This window comes from Bos indicus x Bos taurus, chromosome 14, assembly GCF_003369695.1.
Source record: "Bos indicus x Bos taurus breed Angus x Brahman F1 hybrid chromosome 14, Bos_hybrid_MaternalHap_v2.0, whole genome shotgun sequence".
Lineage (NCBI taxonomy): Eukaryota > Metazoa > Chordata > Mammalia > Artiodactyla > Bovidae > Bos > Bos indicus x Bos taurus.
In genome coordinates this window covers 20,844,962-20,870,481 of record NC_040089.1, presented here as the reverse complement: position 1 = coordinate 20,870,481, position 25,520 = coordinate 20,844,962, and the positions used below count along the sequence as shown (strand labels likewise).

At 41.2% G+C, this 25,520-nt stretch overlaps 1 protein-coding gene across 1 annotated transcript in view; it reads right to left on the bottom strand.

Annotated features, from left to right (window-relative positions):
• SNTG1 (syntrophin gamma 1) overlaps positions 1 to 25,520 on the bottom strand; it is a 422,503-nt gene that overhangs the window by 141,667 nt on the left and 255,316 nt on the right. The window contains exon 4 of the mRNA XM_027560956.1: positions 15,206 to 15,258. Within this exon, the coding sequence (XP_027416757.1) occupies positions 15,206 to 15,232 (27 nt within the window). The 5' untranslated portion in view covers positions 15,233 to 15,258. The remainder of the gene's footprint in view (positions 1 to 15,205; positions 15,259 to 25,520) is intronic.

The following is a 25,520-nucleotide window of genomic DNA, read 5'->3' as shown; positions in this document are numbered from 1 at the left end:
AAAAGCAAAATTTATTTTCTTTAATACAGAACACAAGTTTTGTACATTTTTCACAAGGCAAATTCTCTCATGCTTACAATGTGATCTTGGCCAGGGGCCGATATCAGACTGCCTGAAATGCTCAGGAGAAGGAGATGAAATCAAAGCCCAGGGAATTTAATTGGGTGTGTTTGATGTTTTTTCAGTGGACAGAACATTCCACACCATTCCCCTAGCAGAATCACGGACTAGCTGACACTCACAGATAAAGCTCTGCCTCAATTCCAAGAGGAGAGAGGGGCTTTTCCCTGAGACCCCATAAACACATTATTGTCTCACATCAAAGAGAGATTGAAGATCATCCAGGGAAAGCTTAAGGAACTAAAGCACAGCTCGGAGGTTTCTCTCATCACATTTCTGATGTGGTCACAGTTCCATCCACTCAAGCAACATGTGTGATGTCTCCTAATTACTGGAGAGTTGTCTGGAAAACAGAATGCTGACCTAGAGCCGTGCTGGGCTCCTCAGAGGACAAGAGTGACGGGAGATAAAAAATGAGGCAGCTTCTATTAGAATGTAATATATGTACCATAACTATATATACCAATAAATTTCTATTTGGAGAAAATGACAAACTGAGAGATAATGAAGCTAACAATAAATTAACATTAAGATATATATTTCAATATAAATGCTATATATATTCTATTATGAAAATACAACTCATGGACATGAAATTACATTAAAAATCCCACAGATGCATTTGTTTTTCAAATACAATGTAACTCACAGAGAGTCAGACATGAATTATATGATAATCTCTGGTCTCAGAATATTCCTACCCATCCAAATATACAAATAAGGTGCAATATGATGTTTCAGCACTTGACACGGGAGAAATGTAGAGGAATTAATTATCTATTCATGAGTGAAGGCATGTGAGAGAAGGCTTTGTGGACAGAAAGAGGTGGCTTGTCTTGAAAAAAATAAATTGAGAAAACAATAAGTAGAGAGGGCAAAAGTTATTTTATCCCAAAGGGGGAAATTTGAGTAAAAATATAGAAGCATGAGAATGCAGAGTCCATGTGATGGAGAACACAGCCCTGATGTGGAGCCCATGGAGTTTGACAGGAGCTGAACCAGAAGAAGTTTCAGGAGGTGGGGGGTGGTGGGGGGGGGTGGGAGGCCAAGGTCCCTGTACTGTGTGCCCGGCAGGTAGGCACTGCACAGTGAAATGGTACACTTAGAGTAAGGTCTTATAAGTCTATTTCTTAGACCAGAGGAGAAGGTGGATGGGGACTGGGAAAATGAGAACAGTTACTGTTGGCAGAAACATAGACCTCGGGCAGGAGACGCTGGGGACCGAATGGATGGGTCAGGCCCAGAGCTGCTTCAGTAGCTGCAAGAAGATGGGTAATATCCATTTCGGACACTCTCCTGGCTCAGAGCAGCCTTCTGGGTTGGCAGCAGCACTGTGGAAGGCGGGCACACCGTTCATTCACTATATAGAGCTGACTGTGTGCCCAGATGTATTCGTTTATTCACTTGACTTTGGTCCCCCAGCACAGTGGTTCTGGCAGACGGGACAGAAGCAGAGGCGTGGAGACAGGCAGGAGGTGGGGTTTGAACCTGGGCCTCCGACTCCCGGCCTGGTGTCCTCCTGCAGAGATCTCTGTAAGGATGCCTCCCCATCTTTCTGTACACAAAGCCAAGGCTATCAGTGTCTTTCACCAAAGCTCTGGAGAGAATTCAGTCTTGAATAGTGGTGCTTTCTGGATCAGAGTGATGGCAAGTGGCGGCAGAAGCCACTCGGCCTGAGGGATGCCCTTCCTGCCACAGCCGGGCTACGGAGGGAGCTAAGGACACCAGCTGACATGGGATGGGAGGGCTGGATCCACACGCCCTCGTCCCCCACGCAGTCGTGGGGGCTGAGAATGGGGAACAGCACCTGAGAGTGCTGCCTGCGCAGCATGAACTAAAACAACCCTGGCTGCAAAGTCTTTACAGATCTGTGGACCCAGGTTGTTCGAGAATAAAAACACCCAGATAATGACCAGTCCCACATTTTAGCATAAACTTAGGACCTGCACCCATCTTGTTTTTCTTTATTAACATAAGAGTTGCTTGTCTTCAACCTTTTTAAGCTGTGGTTGCATCACACATGCATGAGGACATGCGCGTGCTGCATATAAGCTACAAGCACCGTCTGTGATTATAAAATCTGAAAAATGACACGTCTTCAAAGGCTGTTTTCCTATCCCTGATGGACGATCTTACCTTGCACTGGATTTTGCAAACCCCACACTGAAGTCTGTTTCCTTAGAGGAATACTAAAAAGCAATGCCTCTTCGTTACTCAAAAGGCAATGCTTTTAAGCATCTAGTCATTGATTCCTTTTCTGTGAATCAGTGAAGTGTGTTCATGAATTTACATTGATTTACTCTTTGTTCTAAAAACATAGCTCACATGTAAACTTATTAAGAATGTGTGCTTAGCATAAATCAAGTACTTTTGGAAATTCAAAAATTAGACCGTCACCGACTTCCTACGTGAAGAGAAAACCTCTTTAGTTTAGGTTCTAGGCCCTGAAAGAACACAAACTGTGTTTTCATTAAACGTTAATATCTATGTTCCTTTCACCCTGAAAGGTAGTATTTGCAAGATGACAGAAGAAACTGCACAAAGCCAGGTGGAGACCACCACATGCATGGCCAGTATTCTTTCAGGAGTCCTCCTATTTCTCTGGTTTGGTTGCTGACTGTAAGTTACCTGTTCCTTAAGCCTGCAGTTGTGAGTGATATGTGACCGCTTGTGTGGCTCCATCTGTGGTAGGAGAACTGATCGTACTAAGTGTCACCCACACAAGATGCTTCTAGCCTCATTTCATCCCCTCCCTTCCCTGCTGCAATGTGTCTGACCCAGCCTCCTCCTCTGCTAACTTCCAGCCACTTTTCAAGCTCTTATACAAGAAGTGCAGCTCCTTGAAGCTTTCAGAGGCCCTTCCATCCAAAGGCCTTTGTTGACTATGAGGGCCACTCCATTTCTTCTAAAGGATTCTTGCCCACAGTAGGAGATATAATGGTCATCTGAGTTAAATTCACCCATTCCGGTCCATTGTAGTTCAGATTCCTAAAATATCGATGTTCACTCTTGCCATCTCCTGTTTGACAACTTCCAATTTACTTTGACTCATGGACCTAACATTCCAGGTTCCTATGCAATATTGTTCTTTACAGCATTGGACTTTACTTCCATGACCAGTCATATCCACAGCTGGGTGTTGTATTCGCTTTGGCTCCATCTCTTCATTCTTTCTGAAGTTATTTCTCCATTTATCTCTAGTAGCATATTTGGCACCTACCAAGCAGGGGAGTTCATCTTTCAACATCATATCTTTTTGCTTTTTCATACTGTTCATGGAGTTCTCAAGGCAAAAATATATTTTTTAAATTTTATTTTATTTTTAAACTTTACATAATTGTATTAGTTTTGCCAAATATCAAAATGAATCCGTCACAGGTATACATGTGTTCCCCATCCTGAACCCTCCTCCCTCCTCCCTCCCCATACTCCCTCTGGGTCGTCCCAGTGCACCAGCCCCAAGCATCCAGTATCGTGCATCGAACCTGGACTGGCAACTCGTTTCATACATGATATTATACATGTTTCAATGCCATTCTCCCAAATCTTCCGACGCTCTCCCTCTGCAACAGAGTCCATAAGGCTCTTCTATACATCAGTGTCTCTTTTGCTGTCTCGTACACAGGGTTATTGTTACCATCTTTCTAAATTCCATATATATGCGTTAGTATACTGTATTGGTGTTTTTCTTTCTGGCTTACTTCACTCTGTATAATAGGCTCCAGTTTCATCCACCTCATTAGAACTGATTCAAATGTACTCTTTTTGTTTGTTTGTTTCATTGCATAATAATTTTTTTTATTTTTTTTAAATTTTATTTTATTTTTAAACTTTACAATATTGTATAAGTTTTGCCAAATATCGAAATGAATCCGCCACAGGTATACCTGTGTTCCCCATCCTCAACCCTCCTCCCTCCTCCCTCCCCATACCTTCCCTCTGGGTCGTCCCAGTGCACCAGCCCCAAGAATCCAGTATCGTGCATTGAACCTGGACTGGCGACTCGTTTCATACATGGTATTATACATGTTTCAATGCCATTCTCCCAAATCTCCCCACCCTCTCCCTCTCCCACAGAGTCCATAAGACTGATCCATACATCAGTGTCTCTTTTGCTGTCGTGCATACAGGGTTATCGTTACCATCTTTCTAAATTCCATATATATGCATTAATATACTGTATTGGTGTTTTTCTTTCTGGCTTACTTCACTCTGTATAATAGGTTCCAGTTTCATCCATCTCATTAGAACTGATTCAAATGTATTCTTTTTAATGGCTGAGTAATACTCCATTGTGTATATGTACCATAGCTTTCTTATCCATTCATCTGCTGATGGGCATCTAGGTTGCTTCCATGTCCTGGCTATTATAAACAGTGCTGCGATGAACATTGGGGTGCACATGTCTCTTTCCCTTCTTGTTTCCTCAGTGTGTGTGCCCAGCAGTGGTATTGCTGGATCATAAGGCAGTTCTATTTCCATAGTGGCTATACTAGTTTGCATTCCCACCAACAGTGTAAGAGAGTTCCCTTTTCTCCACACCCTCTCCAGCATTTATTGCTTGTAGACTTTTCCATCACAGCCATTCTGACTGGCGTGAAATGGTACCTCATAGTGGTTTTGATTTGCATTTCTCTGATGATGAGTGATGTTGAGCATCTTTTCATGTGTTTGTTAGCCATCTGTATGTCTTCTTTGGAGAAATGTCTATTTAGTTCTTTGGCCCATTTTTTGATTGGGTCATTTATTTTTCTGGAGTTGAGCTGTAGGAGTTGCTTGTATATTTTTGAGATTAGTTGTTTGCCAGTTGCTTCATTTGCTATTATTTCCTCTCAGTCTGAAGGCTGCCTTTTCACCTTGCTAATAGTTTCCTTTGATGTGCAGAAGCTTTTAAGGTTAATTAGGTCCCATTTGTTTGTTTTTGCTTTTATTTCCAATATTCTGGGAGGTGGGTCATAGAGGATCCTGCTGTGATGTATGTCAGAGAGTGTTTTGCCTATGTTCTCCTCTAGGAGTTTTATAGTTTCTGGACTTACGTTGAGATCTTTAATCCATTTTGAGTATATTTTTGTGTATGGTGTTAGAAAGTGTTCTAGTTTCATTCTTTTACAAGTGGTTGACCAGATTTCCCAGCACCACTTGTTAAAGAGATTGTCTTTAATCCATTGTATATTCTTGCCTCCTTTGTCAAAGACAAGGTGTCCATATGTGCGTGGATTTATCTCTGGGCTTTCTATTTTGTTCCATTGATCTATATTTCTGTCTTTGTGCCAGTACCATACTGTCTTGATAACTGTGGCTTTGTAGTAGAGCCTGAAGTCAGGTAGGTTAATTCCTCCAGTTCCATTCTTCTTTCTCAAGATAGCTTTGGCTATTCGAGGTTTTTTGTATTTCCATGCAAATTGTGAAATTATTTGTTCTAGGTCTGTGAAGAATACCGTTGGTAGCTTGATAGGGATTGCATTGAATCTATAAATTGCTTTGGGTAGTAGACTCATTTTCACTATATTGATTCTTCCAATCCATGAACATGGTATATTTCTCCATCTATTAGTGTCCTCTGATTTCTTTCACCAGTGTTTTATAGTTTTCTATATATAGGTCTTTAGTTTCTCTATGTAGATATATTCCTAAGTATTTTATTCTTTCCGTTGTAATGGTGAATGGAATTGTTTCCTTAATTTCTCTTTCTGTTTTCTCATTATTAGTGTATAGGAATGCAAGGGATTTCTGTGTGTTGATTTTATATCCTGCAACTTTACTATAATCATTGATTAGTTTTAGTAATTTTCTGGTGGAGTCTTTAGGGTTTTCTGTGTAGAGGATCATGTCATCTGCAAATAGTGAGAGTTTTACCTCTTCTTTTCCAATTTGGATTCCTTTTATTTCTGTTTCTGCTCTGATTGCTGTGGCCAAAACTTCCAAAACTATGTTGAATAGTAATGGTGAAAGTGGGCACCCTTGTCTTATTCCTGACTTTAGAGGAAATGCTTTCAGTTTTTCACCATTGAGGATAATGTTTGCTGTGTGTTTGTCATATATAGCTTTTATTATGTTGAGGTATGTTCCTTCTATTCCTGCTTTCTGGAGAGTTTTTATCATAAATGGATGTTGAATTTTGTCAAAGGCTTTCTCTGCATCTATTGAGATAATCATATGGTTTTTATTTTTCAATTTGTTAATGTGGTGTATTACATTGATTGATTTGCGGATATTGAAGAATCCTTGCATCCCTCGGAAAAAGCCCACTTGGTCATGGTGTATGACCTTTTTAATGTGTTGTTGGATTCTGATTGCTAGAATTTTGTTAAGGATTTTTGCATCTATGTTCATCAGTGATATTGGCCTGTAGTTTTCTTTTTTTGTGGCATCTTTGTCAGGTTTTGGTATTAGGGTGATGGTGGCCTCGTAGAATGAGTTTGTAAGTTTACCTTCCTCTGCAATTTTCTGGAAGAGTTTGAGCAGGATAGGTGTTAGCTCTTCTCTAAATTTTTGGTAGAATTCAGCTGTGAAGCTGTCTGGACCTGGGCTTTTGTTTGCTGGAATATTTTTGATTACAGTTTCAATTTCCGTGCTTGTGATGGGTCTGTTAAGATTTTCTGTTTCTTCCTGGTCCAGTTTTGGAGTGTTGTACTTTTCTAAGAATTTGTCCATTTCTTCTACGTTGTCCATTTTATTGGCATATAATTGTTGATAGTAGTCTCTTATGATCCTTTGTATTTCTGTGTTGTCTGTTGTGATCTCTCCAGTTTCATTTCTAATTTTATTGATTTGATTTTTCTCCCTTTGTTTCTTGATGAGTCTGGCTAATGGTTTGTCAATTTTATTTATCCTTTCAAAGAACCAGCTTTTGGCTTTGTTGATTTTTGCTATGGTCTCTTTTGCTTCTTTTGCATTTATTTCTGCCCTAATTTTTAAGATTTCTTTCCTTCTACTAACACTGGGGTTCTTCATTTCTTCCCTTTCTAGTTGCTTTAGGTGTAGAGTTAGGTTATTTATTTGACTTTTTTCTTGTTTCTTGAGGTGTGCCTGTATTGCTATGAACTTTCCCCTTAGGACTGCTTTTACCATGTCCCATAGGTTTTGGGTTGTTGTGTTTTCATTTTCATTCGTTTCTATGCAAATTTTAATTTCTTTTTTGATTTCTTCTGTGATTTGTTGGTTATTCAGCAGCGTGTTGTTCAGCCTCCATATGTTGGAATTTTTAATAGTTTTTCTCCTGTAATTGAGATCTAATCTTACTGCATTGTGGTCAGAAAAGATGCTTGGAATGTTTTCTATTTTTTTGAATTTACCAAGGCTAGATTTATGGCCCAGGATGTGATCTATCCTGGAGAAGGTTCCATGTACGCCTGAGAAAAAGGTGAAATTCATTGTTTTGGGATGAAATGTCCTATAGATATCAATTAGGTCTAACTGGTCTATTGTATCGTTTAAAGTTTGTGTTTCCTTGTTAATTTTCTGTTTAGTTGATCTATCCATAGGTGTGAGTGGGGTATTAAAGTCTCCCACTATTATTGTGTTATTGTTAATTTCTCCTTTCATACTTCTTAGCATTTGTCTTACATACTGTGGTCTCCCGTGTTGGGTGCATATATATTTATAATTGTTATATCTTCTTCTTGGATTGATCCTTTGATCATTATGTAATGACCTTCTTTGTCTCTTTTCCCAGCCTTTGTTTTAAAGTCTATTTTATCTGATATGAGTATTGCTACTCCTCCTTTCTTTTGGTCCCTATTTGCATGGAAAATCTTTTTCCAGCCCTTCACTTACAGTCTGTATGTGAGACTGTTTTGAGGTGGGTCTCTTGTAGATAACATATGTAGGGGTCTTGTTTTTGTATCCATTCAGCCAGTCTTTGTCTTTTGGTTGGGGCATTCAACCCATTTACGTTTAAGGTAATTACTGATAAGTATGATCCCAATGCCATTTACTTTATTGTTTTGGGTTTGAATTTATACACCATGTTTGTGTTTCCTGTCTAGAGAATATCCTTTAGTATTTGTTGGAGAGCTGGTTTGGTGGTGCAGAATTCTCTCAGCTTTTGCTTGTCTGAGAAGCTTCTAATTTCTCCTTCATACTTGAATGAGACGCTTGCTGGGTACAATAATCTGGGCTGTAGGTTATTTTCTTTCATCATTTTAAGTATGTCTAGCCATTCCCTCCTGGCTTGAAGAGTTTCTATTGAAAGATCAGCTGTTATCCTTATGGGAATTCCCTTGTGTGTTATTTGTTGTTTTTCCCTTGCTGCTTTTAATATTTGTTCTTTGTGTTTGATCTTTGTTAATTTGATTAATATATGTCTTGGGGTGTTTCGCCTTGGGTTTATCCTGTTTGGGACTCTCTGGGTTTCTTGGACTTGGGTGATTATTTCCTTCCCCATTTTAGGGAAGTTTTCAACTATTATCTCCTCAAGTATTTTCTCGTGGTCTTTTTTTTTGTCTTCTTCTTCTGGGACCCCTATGATTCGAATGTTGTAGCGTTTAATATTGTCCTGGAGGTCTCTGAGATTGTCCTCATTTCTTTTAATTCATTTTTCTTTTATCCTCTCTGATTCATTTATTTCTGCCATTCTATCTTCTAATTCACTAATCGTATCTTCTGCCTCTGTTATTCTACTATTTGTTGCCTCCAGAGTGTTTTTAATTTCATTTATTGCATTATTCATTATATATTGACTCTTTTTTATTTCTTCTAGGTCCTTGTTAAGCCTTTCTTGCATCTTCTCAATCCTTGTCTCCAGGCTATTTATCTGTGATTCCATTTTGATTTCAAGATTTTGGATTAATTTCACTATCATTATTCAGAATTCTTTATCAGGTAGATTCCCTATCTCTTCCTCTTTTGTTTGGTTTGGTGGGCATTTATCCTGTTCCTTTATCTGCTGGGTAGTCCTGTCTCTTCATCTTGTTTAAATTGCTGATTTTGGGGTGTCCTTTCTGTGTTCTGGCAGTTTGTGGAGTTCTCTTTATTGTGGTGTTTCCTCGCTGTGTATGGGTTTGTACAGGTGGCTTGTCAAGGTTTCCTGGTTAGGGAAGCTTGTGTTGGTGTTCTGGTGGGTGGAGCTGTATTTCTTCTCTCTGGAGTGCAATGAAGTGTCCAGTAATGAGTTATGAGATGTCTGTGGTTTCAGGGTGACTTTGGGCAGCCTGTATCTTGAAGCTCAGGGCTGTGTTCCTTTGTTGCTGGAGAATTTGCTTGGTATGTCTTGCCCTGGAACTTGTTGGCCCTTGTGTGGTACTTGGTTTCAGTGTCGGTATGGAGGCATTTGATGAGCTCCTGTCAGTTAATGTTCCTTGGAGTCAGGAGTTCCCTAGAGTCAGGGTTTGGACTTAAGCCTCCTGCTTCCAGTTATTGATCTTATTTTTACAGTAGTTTCAAAGCTTCTCCTTCTATACAGCACCATTGATAAAATATCTACATTAAAGATGAAAAGTTTCTCTACCGTGAGGGTCACCCAGAGAGGTTCACAGTGTTACATGGAGAAGAGAAGAGGGAGGAGGGACTTAGAGGTGACCCGAATGAGATGAGGTGGAATCAATAGTGGAGAGAGTGGGCTAGCCAATAATCACTTCCTTATGTGCACTCCACAGCTGGACCGCTCAGAGATGTTCACAGAGTTACACAGAGAAGAGAAGACAGAGGAAGTAGACAGAGGTGGCCAGAAGGATAAAAGGGGGGAATGAAAAGGAGGGAGACAAATCCAGCCAGTAATCAGTTCCCTAAGTGTTCTCCACCGTCTGGAACACACAGAAATTCACAGAGTTGGGTAGAGTAGAGAGGGGTTAGGGAGGAGACACAGGCGACCTGGTGGAGAAAAAGGAGAGTCCAAAGGGAGAGAGAGGAGTTAAGCCAGTAATCTCGTTCCCTAGTGAAAAATGGGTACTGAAGATTGGGTTCTTAAAGGTACAAAATTGGTAACAAATATATAAAAGCAAAAATTAAAAATCTAGAGTAGAGTTTGGAATTTTAAAAATACAATGTTAAAGAAAAGAAGAAGGAGAAGAAAGAGAAAAAACAAACAAACAAAAACAAACAAGGTTGTGAAAATTATAAAGAAAATATAGGTACAAAATAGATAACTAATACCAAAAAGCAAAAGTTAAAAATCTAGAGTAGAATTTGGAATTTCAGATATACAATGTTATATAAAAGAAGAAGAGAAAGAAACAGAGAAAAAAAAAGTCACAGAAATTATAAAAAAACTATAGGTACAAAATTGATAACAAATACCAAAAAGCCAAAATTAAAAATCTAGAGTAGAGTTTGGAATTTCAAAAATACAATGTTAAAGAAAAGAAGAAGAAGAAAAAAAAAAACCAAGGTCAAAAAATTATAAAAAATATATATATGAAATTTGCTGAAGAAAAAAAAATAGGGTCTTTTTTTTTTTTTGCAAAGTAATAGGTTATAAAAGTGAAAATTAAAGGAATAAAAGAGGACTTAAAATTTTTTTTAAAAAAGTAAAAAAAAAAAGAAAGAATGATCGTATAAATAGTAAAAATATATTGAGGACTTTTTCTGGTTTTGTTGTGAGTATTGTGGGTTCAGCTCATTTTTGGCTAGTTCCTTGGTCCGACTTTTATTTCTCAATATCTATAGGCCCCTTCCTATGTAGTCCATAGTAACCACAGGGTTTTAATCTATTGCCTGTTGCTTCCAAGGCGGTTCCCTCTGTTATAGCTTCTTCTGTTTGCTGGGCTCTTCAGTGTCTGGTTTCCGCCCTGACACAAAGGGGACGGTGGAGGACATTTTTTTTTTTTTTTTCTTTTTAGGCTCACTTGTTCAGTCGCGCTGTGGGGAGGGAGGGAGGTATGCTGCAAACAAGTAACACTGGCGTGTGCTCACAGTGCCTCAGCCACACTGGGTCTGCCCCCGCTCACGGCGTGTGTAGCCTCCCTGCCCACACTGCTCAGGCTCTAGGTTGTTCCGCCAGGAACCATCTGAGGCCGGCCCTGGGCTGCCTGCACCTCCCAGGTCCAAGCCCTCAGGTTCAGGCACTTGGGTAGTCCCCAGAGGCACAGACTCGGTTGGGCTTGCGTTTTGTGCCCTTCCCAGGTCCGAGCAGCTCAGGTGATGAGGTATTTAGCGAGCATGATTGCTGCGACTTATCGCCTCCCCACTGCTCAGTTATCTAGGTGTACAACCGGCGCACCTTCTCAGGGAGATGTTGACAGTCCAGACCCCCAAGAAGTTTTAGTTAGCAAAGAAGCCTGCTTACAGTTTTATAGATAATGTCTCTCTGGGGCTGCGATTGTCCCCTTCCAGCTCTGGCTGCCTATCACCGGAGGGGGATGGTCTGCCGCCGGCTATCTCTGTTCAGTCCTTTGTTCTGTGCGTGGGCCTGGCGGTGTCTTAGGTTAGGGCTGGCTTTTCACGTGGTAGATATCCCACAGTCGGGTTTGCTAGCCCAGATTATTTCGCTCAGATAGCGCTCAGGGTTTTCAGGCCAGGTCCTTACTCTAAGTGATGCAGCCAGCGCTGGGCCTCCCTGCCCAGCCCCTGCTTGCTAATGGCGTGTGCAGGCGTCTGCGCTGCTTCTCCACTGGGGGAGTTACCGTAGGGCTCACAATCTGCGAGTTTTAATTGTTTATTTATTTTTTTCTCCCTGTTATGTTGCCCTCTGTGCTTCCAAAGCTCAGCACAGATTCGGCAGTGAGAAGGTTTCTTGATGTTTGGAAACTTCTCTCTTTTTAAGACTCCCTTCCCGGGATGGAACTCCATCCCTCCCTCTTTTGTCTCTTTTTTTGTCTTTTATATTTTTTCCTACCTCCTTTCGAAGACTTGGGTTGCTTTTCTGGGTGCCTGATGTCCTCTGCTGGCATTCAGAAGTTGTTTTGTGGAATTTACTCAGCTTTTAAATGCTCTTTTGATGAATTTGTGGGGGAGAAAGTGTTCTCCCTGTCCTACTCTTCCACCATCTTGGCTCCTCCCCAAGGCAAAATATGAGGTGGTTTGCCATTCCCTTCTCCAGTGGACCACATTTTGTCAGAAATCTCCACTATGACCCCTCCATCTTGGGTGGCCCTACGCGGCATGGCTCATAGTTTCATTGAGTTAGACAAGGCTGTGATCCAATCCAAAGGCAAGTCCTTACTTCTTGAAACTCAGGGCCTTCGTCAGGTAAGAACATTCACCTAAGAGTCAGTCAGTGCTGTATTTAGGCGTCACATGCCTAAATGATATCATAACATTTAGCTCCATCACATGATTTGACTTCACTATATATACTATTATCTCTAGAAAATCTTAGCAAGTTATTACTCTTTTCATTTTTAAGGATTATTAATCTAGGACCTAGTACAGTCTTTTACTCATAGTAGAGTTTCTTTCAATGTTTATTGATTGAATCAGTCACAGATTATATTTTATTATATGAGAGACTAATCAAATTATATGTGGTCAGGAATTATTAAATTAGTAAGTGTATGTTATAAAGGAGCATGTATTTTCACATCAACATCTATGAGATCTCAAGGAGGACAGATGTGAAAGTGAACTGTGAGGAAAGCTTGGACTGAAAATGGAATGGGGACCTACTGCTGCACATTTTGATGACACTTTGAAGGCAAAGAAGCAGTAATCATGCCTGGCTGTGCATACACTGCTTCTTCTGCACTGTGGGTCTTGTATTTGTCTTCATTGTATTCTCTCCTAATTTTTGCTTCTTTTCAGATTATTGAATGCCAATTCCTTAAAAATAATAACGTTTTCTTCTTAAGAGAAGAATTTTTTAAACAATAAATAAACCGCCTTTTCAAAGACATTCTGTATTAGATAATTAAGATGTCTACATGAAACGTATCTAGCCATATTTCTATTTCTTCACAAAGAAGAGAGATCATGCCATTTGTAGGGTAATATTCTAAGTAGATCTCTCTGTGGACATGAATATCAAAATTTCATCGTTAGTAGTTTATTGGCAGTCAAGAGAAAATAAGTTTACTTTAATATACCTTTGATATAATTTTCAGTGATGTAGGACTTTATAAAGAGGCCGAAACTTAGACTTCCCAAGTGGCACATTATGATTTTGCTTTTGCCAAATTCATTAAATGGAACTCAGCGCTTCATGTTGTTGTTCAGTCACGCTATCGTATCTGACTCTTTGTGACCCCATGAACAGCAGCGTGCCAGGCTTCCTGTTTTTCACTATGTCCCGGAGTTTGCTCAAGTTCATGTCCATTGAGTCAGCGATGCTATCTAACAATCTCGTTCTCTGCTGCCCTCTTCTCCTTTTGCCTTCAATCTTTCCCAGCATTAGGGTCTTTTGCTGCATTTTTCAGCATTTCATAAAATCTCTCAATCTGCTTCTCTGCAGAGTGAGAGATAGGCTAGAGTGTCTTTATGTGCCAGTCCATGGAAATGTTCTAAGACCAAATGTCTGGCAAGCTCTGATTTTGGCCCATCTTCGAGGTGATTTGCTCATCCTCAGAGCATCATATCGTCCTGTATCCCTTCCAGTCCAGCCAGCAGGTGGGAGACACATGGGAACTGCTCTGACAGCTCTAAGAAGCCGCTCCACTATGGGGGCGTCAGAATGGCGGCACCCTCAAGGGATCAGTGCCAAAGGGCAAGAATGTCGACTATAGAAGCAAGGGTGAGAGAAACCTCAAAGGTATCACTGGTGTAACATACAGCCGAAACCTAAGGGAATTTGGTATCTGCTTCAAATCAGTGAATCAAAACCTTTTTGTGTAAGAAACCATCTAGGAATCAATATTCTGTCATCTCAAGTCCAGGTGAACTGTGCGCTAGAAACACTGCCCACTGTCCAGTCTCTAGCACAGGAGTCTCTGAGGTGTTTCGTGGCTGTCTCATTCATACAGCACATGTTCAGACTGATGAGGGCCTCACTGCCCAGAACTAAAATAACACTTCAGTGGAACTGGTAGGTTTACTATACTCATTCAAAATTAAGAATACCTTGTTCAGTTAGTTGCTAAGTCAGATCCTACTCTTTGCGACTCCATGGACTATAGTCCACCAGGCTCCTCATTCCATGGGCATTCTCCAGGCAAGAACATGGGAGTGGGTTGCCATGCCCTCCTCTAGGAGATCTTTCCAACTAAGGGATCGAACTTGAGTCTCCTGTTTGGCAGGTGGATTTCTTTATTTACCACTGAGCCACCTGGAAAACCCATGGTGTATGATATCATGTACTATATTTACAACTAGAAATGACACAGGATTCAAATTTATGCATCTAAGTTTAAGTTTCTAGAACAATAATTTACCTTTTTTTAAAAATGTATGAAAAAAAAAGCACGGGGACATGTGCACCTGTAGCTGATTCATGTTGATATATGGCAAAAATACACAATACTGTAAAATAATTATCTTCCAATTAAAATAAATAAATTAATTAAAAAATAAAACAATAATTTACCTTTTAAAAAAAGTATGAACTGAAAGGTGTTTTCCTTGGTTATTTATACCTAAGCAAATACGACATTTCTTAACATATGAATATTGGCCTTTTGCCTGAAGAGTGCAAAGACAATGCCTTGAATGTCACATGAAAAGATAATCTTTCTTCCTAAAATAGAGTCATTGCCTTCTCTGAGGGCCCAAGTTCACGCACTGTTGACTGCACACTTGAGTGGCCTTTAACACCCTTGACAGAGCAATGCATCACTTTAGCTCACACAGAACATGATGGCAGCTCCACAGAGTCAGAATCACCAATATTAATAGTTAAACAACACTGAAATAGTGAAAGAATAGTGGAATCATAAAATTGGAGGATTTTAGTGCTAAAAGGGACCTTAGACGTCTTCTAATTTATAACCATTTATGTGAAAAGAATTAGTTTCAAGGCTTCCACTACCTGAAGCCGTCAGCACACAGTTTAGGGAGGAGGACAGCTCAACCCAAGGAAACATGCTCCCTTTTTGCAGGAAGAAGCCCAAGGCTTCATAGACCCTCTGAGCCTTCAAGTCTCACAGAAACAGGTTGTGCTCTGGACCCGATGAGGGCCTTCACCCACCCCTCTGCTACAGGCCAGGCTCCACGGACATGAAGGGGGGCCAGTGCCCACCCCCAGCCCCCTAATAAAAAAGCAGAAAGGTGTGGGACCTACCTCCTCACAGGCAGTCCGGAAATCCATGTGCTACGGCACCCACAGGATGTCGTCTGAAAAGACAGAGAGAAGCCATCAAGCACAGCACTGAGTGTCAGAGAAGACTGCAAACCAGTATGAGAGAGGAGGCATCGGGTCCTGTGGGGCACTTGTGTTCACAGCCCCTGTGAGGACACAAGGATGAGACAGGAGGAGGTGATGGACCGTCTCCCTCGGCTCCTGTGAAGTGTGAATCCCCTGCCACGGCGGGGCAAGGATGTACACCTTCAGGTCCTTCTCCCTCTGCTCAGCACCCACATGGGATCCATGGCAGCATGAGTCCCTCTCTCCAGGGGGCTCATCCCCACCATCCACTATGAACCATACTTTGCAACTGGGGAAGGGAAGTGAAGTGAAAGTCTCTCAGTCATGTCTGACTTTTTGTGATCCCATGGACTATACAGGCCATGGAATTCTCCAGGCCAGAATACTAGAGTGGGTAGCCTTTCTCTTCTCCAGGGGGTCTTCCCAACCCAGGAATAGAACCCAGGTCTCCCACACTGCAGGCAGATTCTTTACCAGCTGAGCCACCAGGGAAGCCCAAAACTACTGGAGTGGGTAGCCTATTCATTCTCCAGTGGATCTTCCTGACCCAGGAATTTAACTGGGGTCTTCTGGGGAGGAAACTTCAAAAGGAATAATTACAAGTTGTCTATCATGTGGTTATCTCTTGAAAAAAAAGGTTGACAAGTCTTTTTCTTTTCAATTAAAAAGCTACATGCATGAATCATTGTTTCTGGAACTTAACATTTGATTCACAAACAGTGCGAAGTAAGAAAGCAAGCTATTTATCAGAGAAATAATAAGATAAATTGATGTATGAAATATCCAATACAGATTCCTCTAGTAGTCACTGTAATATCTAAATGATAGGCATAGACTTAAGTGATCAGAAATCCTGTCTTGTTTCATTTTAAATACTTTAGAGAGTTTTCCTTTAAGTATATGATAAACTTAAAACTAAGAGTCATCATAGAAAATTTACACCCTGTCAGTGTAAAAAATGTGGAGTTAAAATATAATCTTTTAGGTAAATGAGACTTCAAAGTAAAATGCATGGTGCGTTCCAAAACAGAAGACTTGATGCAATTCAAATTACTGCTCCTCTCCACCTTCGGAACAGTAAACTCTCTAGTCCTCTTTGTCACTTTCTGTTGTGTGAGATTGACAAGCACTTGATAAGTATGTGTGAGTGGAATGGAGTACATTGCCACTGGATTATCACCGTTGCCTTTGAAAGAAAAGAGATGGACCATTTTCAGTAGAATTGAACATGCCACATAATATATTATTTTCCATAAATATAAGTCTTGTGGACTGTGAGCCTAGTTTGGTTTGACTGGAGAGCATAAAGAGGTTGATATTAGTAAAGTTAGGTAAGAATAAGTCGTTAGCAAATAAAAGGGCAATTTGATGAAATTATAACTTGATGACATGAATTACGTATTTTGTCCATGAAAATTTTGTCATTAATTTAATGATTATTTTTCAAAATCGCTCTTGAAGATTATATTTGAAAGAGCTACAAATATTTACTTATTGCCATCTCTGACATATAGTTATTTCTTATCTTTAAAAGTAGGAACATTTCAGTATTTATTGATTACATAAAAACTCAGTGTTTCCAGAACCAATTTCCTGCTTTTAAATGCAGCCAGAAAAATAGGCATGAGGGCATTTAACCACTATCTAAACTTGACTCATAGTTCAGCAGGGAGTATATCTGTGCCTTCTTAACACTTTCTCAACCATTTTAACACATCTTCCTTTTTTCCCTTAATTTTCCATTAGCCTTAATGAAAATAGCTGGTAATAATATCAATAAAGAGAATTAGTATGATATTCAAAACAATTTAATTACTAGTTAACATAAATTTCATAGTGTTATTTTTCAGTCACTAAGTTGTGTCCAATTCTATGTGACCCCATGGACTGCTGCACACCAGGCTTCCCTGTCCTTCATCATTTCCCAGAGTTTGCTCAAATTCATGTTCATTGGGTCAGTGATGCCATCCAACCATCTCATCCTCTGTTGCCCCCTTCTCCTGCCTTCAATCTTTCCCAGCATCAGGGTTTTTTGCAATGAGTTGGCTCTTTGCATCAGGTGGCCAAAGTATTGGAGCTTCAGCTTCAGCATCAGTGGCATAAATTCCATAGCTATCATAAGACCATTTTCAGTGATTATGAACATAAAAACTGGAGTAAAAATCATACTAATTTATGTGTTTAAAAATCTCTGAGAACTGATTCTGTATAAACTGCTATGTTAGAATGGTTTTAGTTTTACAGAGATATTGTAGAAATAGCTCAGAGGCTTCCTGAACACCCTTGTGTCAGCACGTTTATGGACGCCTGCAGTAGTATGGCACGTGGCATGTAACTGTTACAATTAATGAACCAATGCTGTTGCATTATTGTTAATCAACCCCTACTTCTTTCAGATGTTCTTGGTTTCCCACTCTTCCTCTACAGTTTCTAGCATCCCATCCCAGAGGACACATGAGGTTTAATCACCCTGTCTCCTTATACTCCCCCTGCCCGTGACCATTTCTCAGACTTTCCTTTCTTTAATGACTTGGGCAGTCTTGAGGATTACTGATCATTTGTAGAACGTTATTCCATTGGGACTACTCTGACGTTTGTCTCGTGATGGTGACGGGCTCGTGGGTTTTGGAGGGGATGCCCAGAGATAAATGCCACTTGACCACCTCACGTCAGAGAATCACTCTGTCCACACGTCCACAGGCTGCTGAGGCTGACTGTGGGTCTGGATGACAGATGTTGGTCAGATCTCCCTGCTGTCAGTTCCTCTTTTTTTTTTTTTTTTCCTTTCACAATGTATTTATTTGTGAATATATCAAATCATCACAATGTACATTTTAAGTATCTTATATTTTAATTTGTTAATTGTACCTCAAGAAAGTCAGACAAAGGTGAATATTACTGACTTATCTTTTTTTGTCCTGTGTTCCACACTGCACTCTGGAGCCCAGGCACTCTCAACAGCATAGGCTGTCCTGAGAGCAGAGAACCCACATGAATCACTTGGAATTGCTCTGCACAGTGGGTGCATCTATTCTCCCCATCTATTGATTTATCATTTACTCAGGCCCTCTAAGCTGACAGAGCAGGGCACACATGTGCATAAGATAACCCAGGTTAGAGCACAGGTGTTTACAAAGGTTTCCATGATCAACCATCTATATCTTTGTTAAATCACATATGAGCTCTCAATGATGTTCCTGCCTCTAATGCATGAACACAGGGACCATCCTAATCTCTTCCCTTGTTTTCCTGTAGATCCCCACTCACCAGGGACCCACCATTCACCTGCCTGGTTGTACAGGAACAGTCACACAGGAGCTGTTAACACATATCTCTGTGGGGAACAACTTCATCACTTAGAGTACAGTTTATTTTGCCTTTAATATTACAAGCTATGCCTATTTTCAAAATGACTAGTGTCAACACCTTTTCCTCTCCCCTATTTCAGTGAGATTTTTTAAGACATTGCATTATTAGTATGTCTTACAAGGAAAAAAAATAAAGCCTTTGTTTAAATTAATTTCTTAAAATATGATTCTTAAAAATCCTCATCATTTAAAATATGGAGATGAGAAAAGCAAAACATAAGAAGCCTGGGTGGATAACGATAAAATTAATTTTGATGTTTACAGAATCACAGTGTGTAAATGTGACCACCACCCCACCACCCCACAATTCTTGATCAACTTGGAATCCCTGTAACCAGTTCAGAGATGAGCTACACAACATGGAAAAGTCTTAGCCTCAGAAAACCTGTTTCTACCATAATTACAGGCGTGACCCAAGGAACAGTGCCAGTCTGTCGTCCCAGGCCACAAGTAGTGGGAGAGGAGTGAACATTCCCAAGTGCCCCCAGAGTGCCACCTACATGTCCCAGGTCTCAGACCTGGCCTCTGCTCGAAGGGCTGGCCTTCTGCAATTAAATCTAACACTCCAGAGTTAGATGAAACTACTCTTGTTAGTTATGCTGACAACAGCACCACTTCCTGTTGATTAAACCTCATTTATACCCCAAACCAGGGGAGCAGACGCATGTTGCTGCCTATGGAAATACTACTTCTCTCAAAATGATTCATTTGTCACGAGGCTGACAAGATGAAGACAAAGCCCTTCCCCACTTGCACACACATGGGGACATGCTCAGGTGGAGACCTGAACAGGTGGTTATATAAGACTGAACGGAAAGCATCGGTGCAAACACATTTGGATTTAAATTATTTAAGTAATTTCCAGAATGTTTCAGTCAGTGCATATAAAAAAAGTCTCTGTAACACTCTGCTTACCATGACAGTTCAGTTTACTCAACGGAAAAATGTTATCTATTTATAGAATTTGCCTGAGGCTAAATAATAAAATATGCAAAATTTATTTGCTATCTTTCTGTGCACCCCAAACTCAAGCCCAGCACACGCGCTCTCTACACACTTTCACATCTTCTTCACATGGTGATGCTTTGATCAATTGGAAATTAACTCCCTCTCCTCCTGGTTAAAACAATAAGAGTAAAAATGACATTTGCATTCACTTAGGTTTGATTTTTAGAGAACCTTTAGATCATTCAGGGGTGGGCATCTTTGGGGCGACTCCCCTTTCTATATTGATTAGGAGAGTGCATGGTTATTTTAAAATGCCACAAGCCAGTGGCTTGACCAGGAGAGCAGAGGGTTTCTTCTCCTGTGAGGACTGAGCCAAGTAGCTGAGAGGTGGCCTCACAACATCTGGAGCCCACACTGCCACCCACAGCAACTCATGGCCAGATGTTTAGATATTGAGGGGAGAATATTTGATCACCATCTGGAGAGGACATGGCAACCCACTCGCATATTCTCGCCTGGAGAAGCCCATGGGCAGAGGAGACTGGGGGGCTGCAGTCCATGGGGTCGCAAAGTTGGACACAACGGAGAGACTGAACAACAACAACTATTATTAAACCCAGGTGAGTTCTTTCTCCTACCTTGGCTTAAACATTTACTGAAGCACAGTGTTAAGTTTCCATGAAATAGGAGAAGACACATGTCACATTCATAGCTGGAAAGACAAAGTATAAACATAATATTTGAAAGGAAATGTTTACTTTGTAGTAAAGGAGATCTGGGTTTGAATTCAGGCCACTCACTTGCTTTCTATGAGTAACCTTCTGATTGTTCAAGTTCTCTAAGCTTCATTAGTTCCACTCTAATCTTAGGTTGATGATCTCCATACCCCCAGTGACTGGGGAGTTTAGAGCATGTAAGAGGTGATTAGGGCCCTGCCACCCAACACACAACAGCCACCTAACAGTGCTGATGAGAATGCACTATGCCTTGTGTGCGTGCCTGCTGCTGTCTGCAGGTCACTCAGTCGTGTCCGACTCTTTGCGACCCTGTGGACTGTGGCCCACCAGGCTCCTTTGTCCTTGGGATTGTCCAGGCAAGAATACTGGTGTGGGTTTGCCATGCCCTCCTCCAGGGGATCTTCTGGACCCATGAATTGAACCTACATCTCTTACACCTCCTGCATTGGTAGGCAGGTTCTTTACCACTATCACTGCCTGGGAAGTCCGACCTATGTCTTACATGGTAATGAAAGCAAACAAGACTGTGTCCCACTTCTGCTTAGATTAGCTCCAAATGCCCTGAACAGGAATGTATCAGCATGCACCGAGCAACTTGAAGAGGCCCATGGAATACAGCTCGCATAGTCTTAGCTCTGGTGTCCCTCTCTCCCCTCAGAAAGCAGAGCCTGGCTCACTAGCCAGTAGGCTGGGCGACTCAGTAACAATGGCAGAAGAGGAGCTTCTACCATCTTTCCCTGGAAGAACACCTAGTCTGACAACAACCTGCGGATGAGCACCTCTTTGTGGAAATCTGGGAGTCCAGTGGAGAAGTTTCCAGCAGCTTACTAGAGGGAAAAGAATCCAAGTGTGGACACACTGGAGAGGGTCAGAGGCAGAGTTTCCCTTCACCAGGTCACCCCCTGCTCCTGCCCTGAGAGAGGTGCTTCCAGGACACCTCAAAGGACTACAGCAAAAATATAATGAGACTGATGTGGACTTTTTCCAAGAGAAAAAAAGAAAGAACAAAAGAAATCTGCCAGATGCTGACAGAGAGCTGGATTACCAAGTGGATGCTAAGCAATGCAAGTGTTTGGGATTATATATATGTAATTATATGTGTATATGGATAAATATATGCATATATGTGTATGCTACTGCTACTGCTAAGTCACTTCAGTCGTGTCCGACTCTGTGCGACCCCATAGACTGCAGCCCACAGGCTGCCCCGTCCCTGGGATTCTCCAGGCAAGAACACTGGAGTGGGTTGCCATTTCCTTCTCCAATGCATGAAAGTGAAAAGTGAAAGTGAAGTCACACAGTCATGTCCGACTTTTAGCAACCCCATGGACTGGAGCCTACCAGGCTCCTCCATCCATGGGATTTTCCAGGCAAGAGTACTGGAGTGGGGTGCCATCGCCTTCTCCGATATATATGTATGTATATATATATATATATGTAATTATATGTGTATATGGATAAATATATGCATATGTGAGTATAGGGATAAATCACTGCTGAGTTTGCAGCCTATTTAGTGTGATGGGGGAACCCTGAAAGATTTGAGTAAGGGTGATCTATCCTATCTGTGTGAGGGTGTTGAGCATTCTGTGTGAATAGTAAACACTAGTCAGTAATCGCTGCTGATTATCGCATTCATTGAGACTTAGAATTGTTGTTAATTCACCCTAACATTTTTTCTACACAAAAACTTATATTTCTAGGAAAATTGCCTGGCTTTATTTATTTATTTATTTATTTTGATGACCATTCAGTGAATTAAATGAGCACAAATGTAGTCAGAAAAATCCATAACAAATTCACGTAGAAAGAGAAAGAAAAGCATCATAGTGGAAGAAGCAGAAGTAAAACAACGAAAGATCAGAGGTTTAAAATCAGACCAAAGATTGAAAGAAGTCAATAGAAAGAAGAGAAAAACTTCAAAATAATATTTTTTATCTTGAATCCTGAAACTTTATACCTTAAGTTTTACTCCCCTGATGCTGAAAGATATTTTTTAAAGTGTTTAGGAGAAGTTGACAGACCACTCTGTGCTTTTTTTCACACATTTAATTTAAAACACATTTATTTTCATATTTCATTTAGACATTTGTGTCATATTTTAGATTCACAAAATCACTCTGAGATTGGAAAACATTACTGCTATCATGGATGCAAAGATTAGCTCAAAGCAAACTTTCTTGAAAAACATTATCACATTGAGGACAACAAGGAAAACAGAGACACAAAAACTGGAAATAAGCCAGAGTTTTATGTGTGAAAACATGCAAAACAAGCAAGTTGGGGACCACTGAAACAGCGGCAGTTCACATCATGCAGACCCAAAAAGTAAGATACACAGAGCAGCATAAAGCCCAGGCCTGTCCAGGTGTCAGCTACGGGCTAGAGAGTCTAGCATAGTTAAGTCAGAGACCTGGAGCCCCCGGCCAGCAGGGCTGATCCCATGAACCAAGGCAGGGAACTCAGATGAAGGCCGAGCAGGAAACAGCATGAGAGGCATGTCTGTCTGGGGAAACCTTGATGTTCATGTACCAGGGAGACAGCCAGCCGATGGTTTCAGTTATGACAGCAGAAGCAAAAGGGAAACACTTCTGCAACAAGAAGGCAGAAATGGTCACGATTATGACTTGGCAGCACCATGCTGGGATATGTCTATCGATGGTACCCAAAGCTCCTAAACCCTGAGAGGCAAAAGAGGGCCCACCTGTGTGCAAATTCACATGCAATAATAGGAAACAAACTGTCTGGCAGGGAAAAGTTCTACTGTCACACTTGATGGTTTGAACTTGAATAAATTAACCAAGGCTTAAAAAAAACAGTACTGCATCTGCATAGAAGATGTTAATTTTTCTAGTTTATAGACTGAATTCCAAATCTGTGAAACATAACAGGCATTAACCCAACACTGCTGGAATAAACCACCCTTTCCATCCTCTAGTGGCAATGCTGGTAATTTACAGTGATTTCAGTTTTCCGCCGCAGAAGGCAATGGCAACCCACTCCAGTACTCTTGCCTGGAAAATCCCAGGGATGGGGGAGCCTGGTGGGCTGCCGTCCATGGGGTCACACAGAGTTGGACACAACTGAAGCGACTTAGCAGCAGCAGCAGCAGCAGCAGTTTTCCACAGATCCATCCACAGAAACACTCCTGGAATATCAGTGGTCCCCAACCTGCTTGTTTTGCATGCTATCACATGTAAAACCTTGGCTTATCTCTAGTTTTTGCAACGTGGAGAGATTTCTTAAAAGAAAGAAGTTAGGAAAGTTGAACTCGATGTTTTCTGGGGCCTAAGTGATTGCAAAGCTCATCAGAAATCCTAAAATGTGGACTGGGGTCCGAACCGCCCACCTGGCTTTATTCTATTCTCTCTCTGTCTGTGCCCAGCACGAACATGGAGCTGGTTCCTGCTCCTGTCTTTCAGGGTTTCCTGAGGACATGTACGGATAAGCAGTCTTGACTTTTGCTTTTATCCTCCATCAGCTAATTAAAGTTGAAAACAAAACAAAACTTATGCTAGTGAATACGGAGCAAACACCAAAGTGTGAGCCTCTCCCAAGCAAACTGGGAATGGCAGCAGCACGGCTCCTAGGGCAGCACTAAGGTTTCTCTACCTTTTGTCTCTATGAAGTCCAAGGTCTTTTGACACTAGCCCAGAGCCCCTAGAGGAGGCTCCCTGCTCACCTCCACCCTTGGCATAGCATCTCCACACCCAGCACAGGTAGAGCCTGCCCTGCCGCCTGGTGGGCACCTGACAAATACTTGAAGAAGACCTCATGTCATGTCAGGATGGCTGGAAAACACTTGTAAGTATCAGCTGGGGTCTGCACTTTAAAGGACTGAGCAAGTACTTAAGACAACATAAAACAAGGAAACAAGAACACCTTCTAATTACACACAAAGACCAGCCTCCAGGCACCTGCAGGGACACAGTGGCTCCCACAACCCAGCAATTATTGATAATTGGCTGTCAAGTTCATTGTATGGTTTTCTCTTATTAAGTCTAGTTAGTCATTTTGTAAGTAACATGAGAATAAATTGCTTGATATTTCTTCAAACCATGTTGCTAAGCAGTTATTAAAGAACTGGAAAATATCCTAGGTGCCAAGAGAAGACCACTGGAAACACAGGGAAACATAACCGAGGAACAAAGGCAGGGAACATAACTGAGAAACAAAGGCAGGGAACCTGCTTCAGTGTCAGGGCTTGTCAGTTTCCCTTCGGTCAGTTTTTGCACAGACAGCGATGTTAGTGTAATAGAAAATCTCTTCACCTTGGTAATGGGAGGAGTAGCGATCACTCCCAAATACAGGGCACATTTATATTACTCTGGGATACAGTTCTGGGCCGGCTTTAGAACACAATGTGCCGGCTGCTCTGAGGGCTCATCACGTCAGAGTGGTAGTCAAGCCTGTCACAGTACATGCACTTTGTCTCCTCTTGAGGCAGTTTAACTTAGAGCACTGACTGGCTTCTACAGCAGGGACACTGAGTGGACCATCCTCTGGTTCATGCTGGGTGGGACTGGACGGTCTATGGAGTGAACCTCAGAATGAGCAGATACACCTGAAGCCAGGGATCAAGTCAGCCTAAAGGCTGGGATTAATTCCAGGAAGATAATCACCAGGTTTTCGGTGAATAGATTAAATGTACCCTTGTGAAAAGGAAAGCTAAAAATGAGGATGCAGCTGGTCTAGAATAAAACCCTCCTTATTTTACAGGGCAGGAGCCTAGAGACTGAGGGCAAACCCCACAGCTGATTGTTCAGTAGACTGGAAACCCTTGGGGGTCAGACTTCTCTACAGCACTCCATGAGACAAGAGGATGGACAGATGTCCTCAAAGCTCTGGGCAAGATGTACTTCAAACTACCCTCAAATGTTAGTGGAGAACACAAACATTTTAGACCTTTAAAGGCTCACAGATTTCATCTTTGGTGTATTCTTTCTCAAGTAAAGCAAACGAGTATATACAGAAGGCTCCATTTAATCCAAAAATACTAATATAATTTCAAACATGGACAGTAGTTGGCAGCATGAGAAAATAATAAAAATGAGCTCAGCTTCCTCCATTCAGTAGGTAACATCTGACCCTAATCATCACCAACTAGATACGCACACATATTATTTAGATTAAAATTGGCAACTTAAGAAATAAGAAAAGCAATGAATACATATCAGA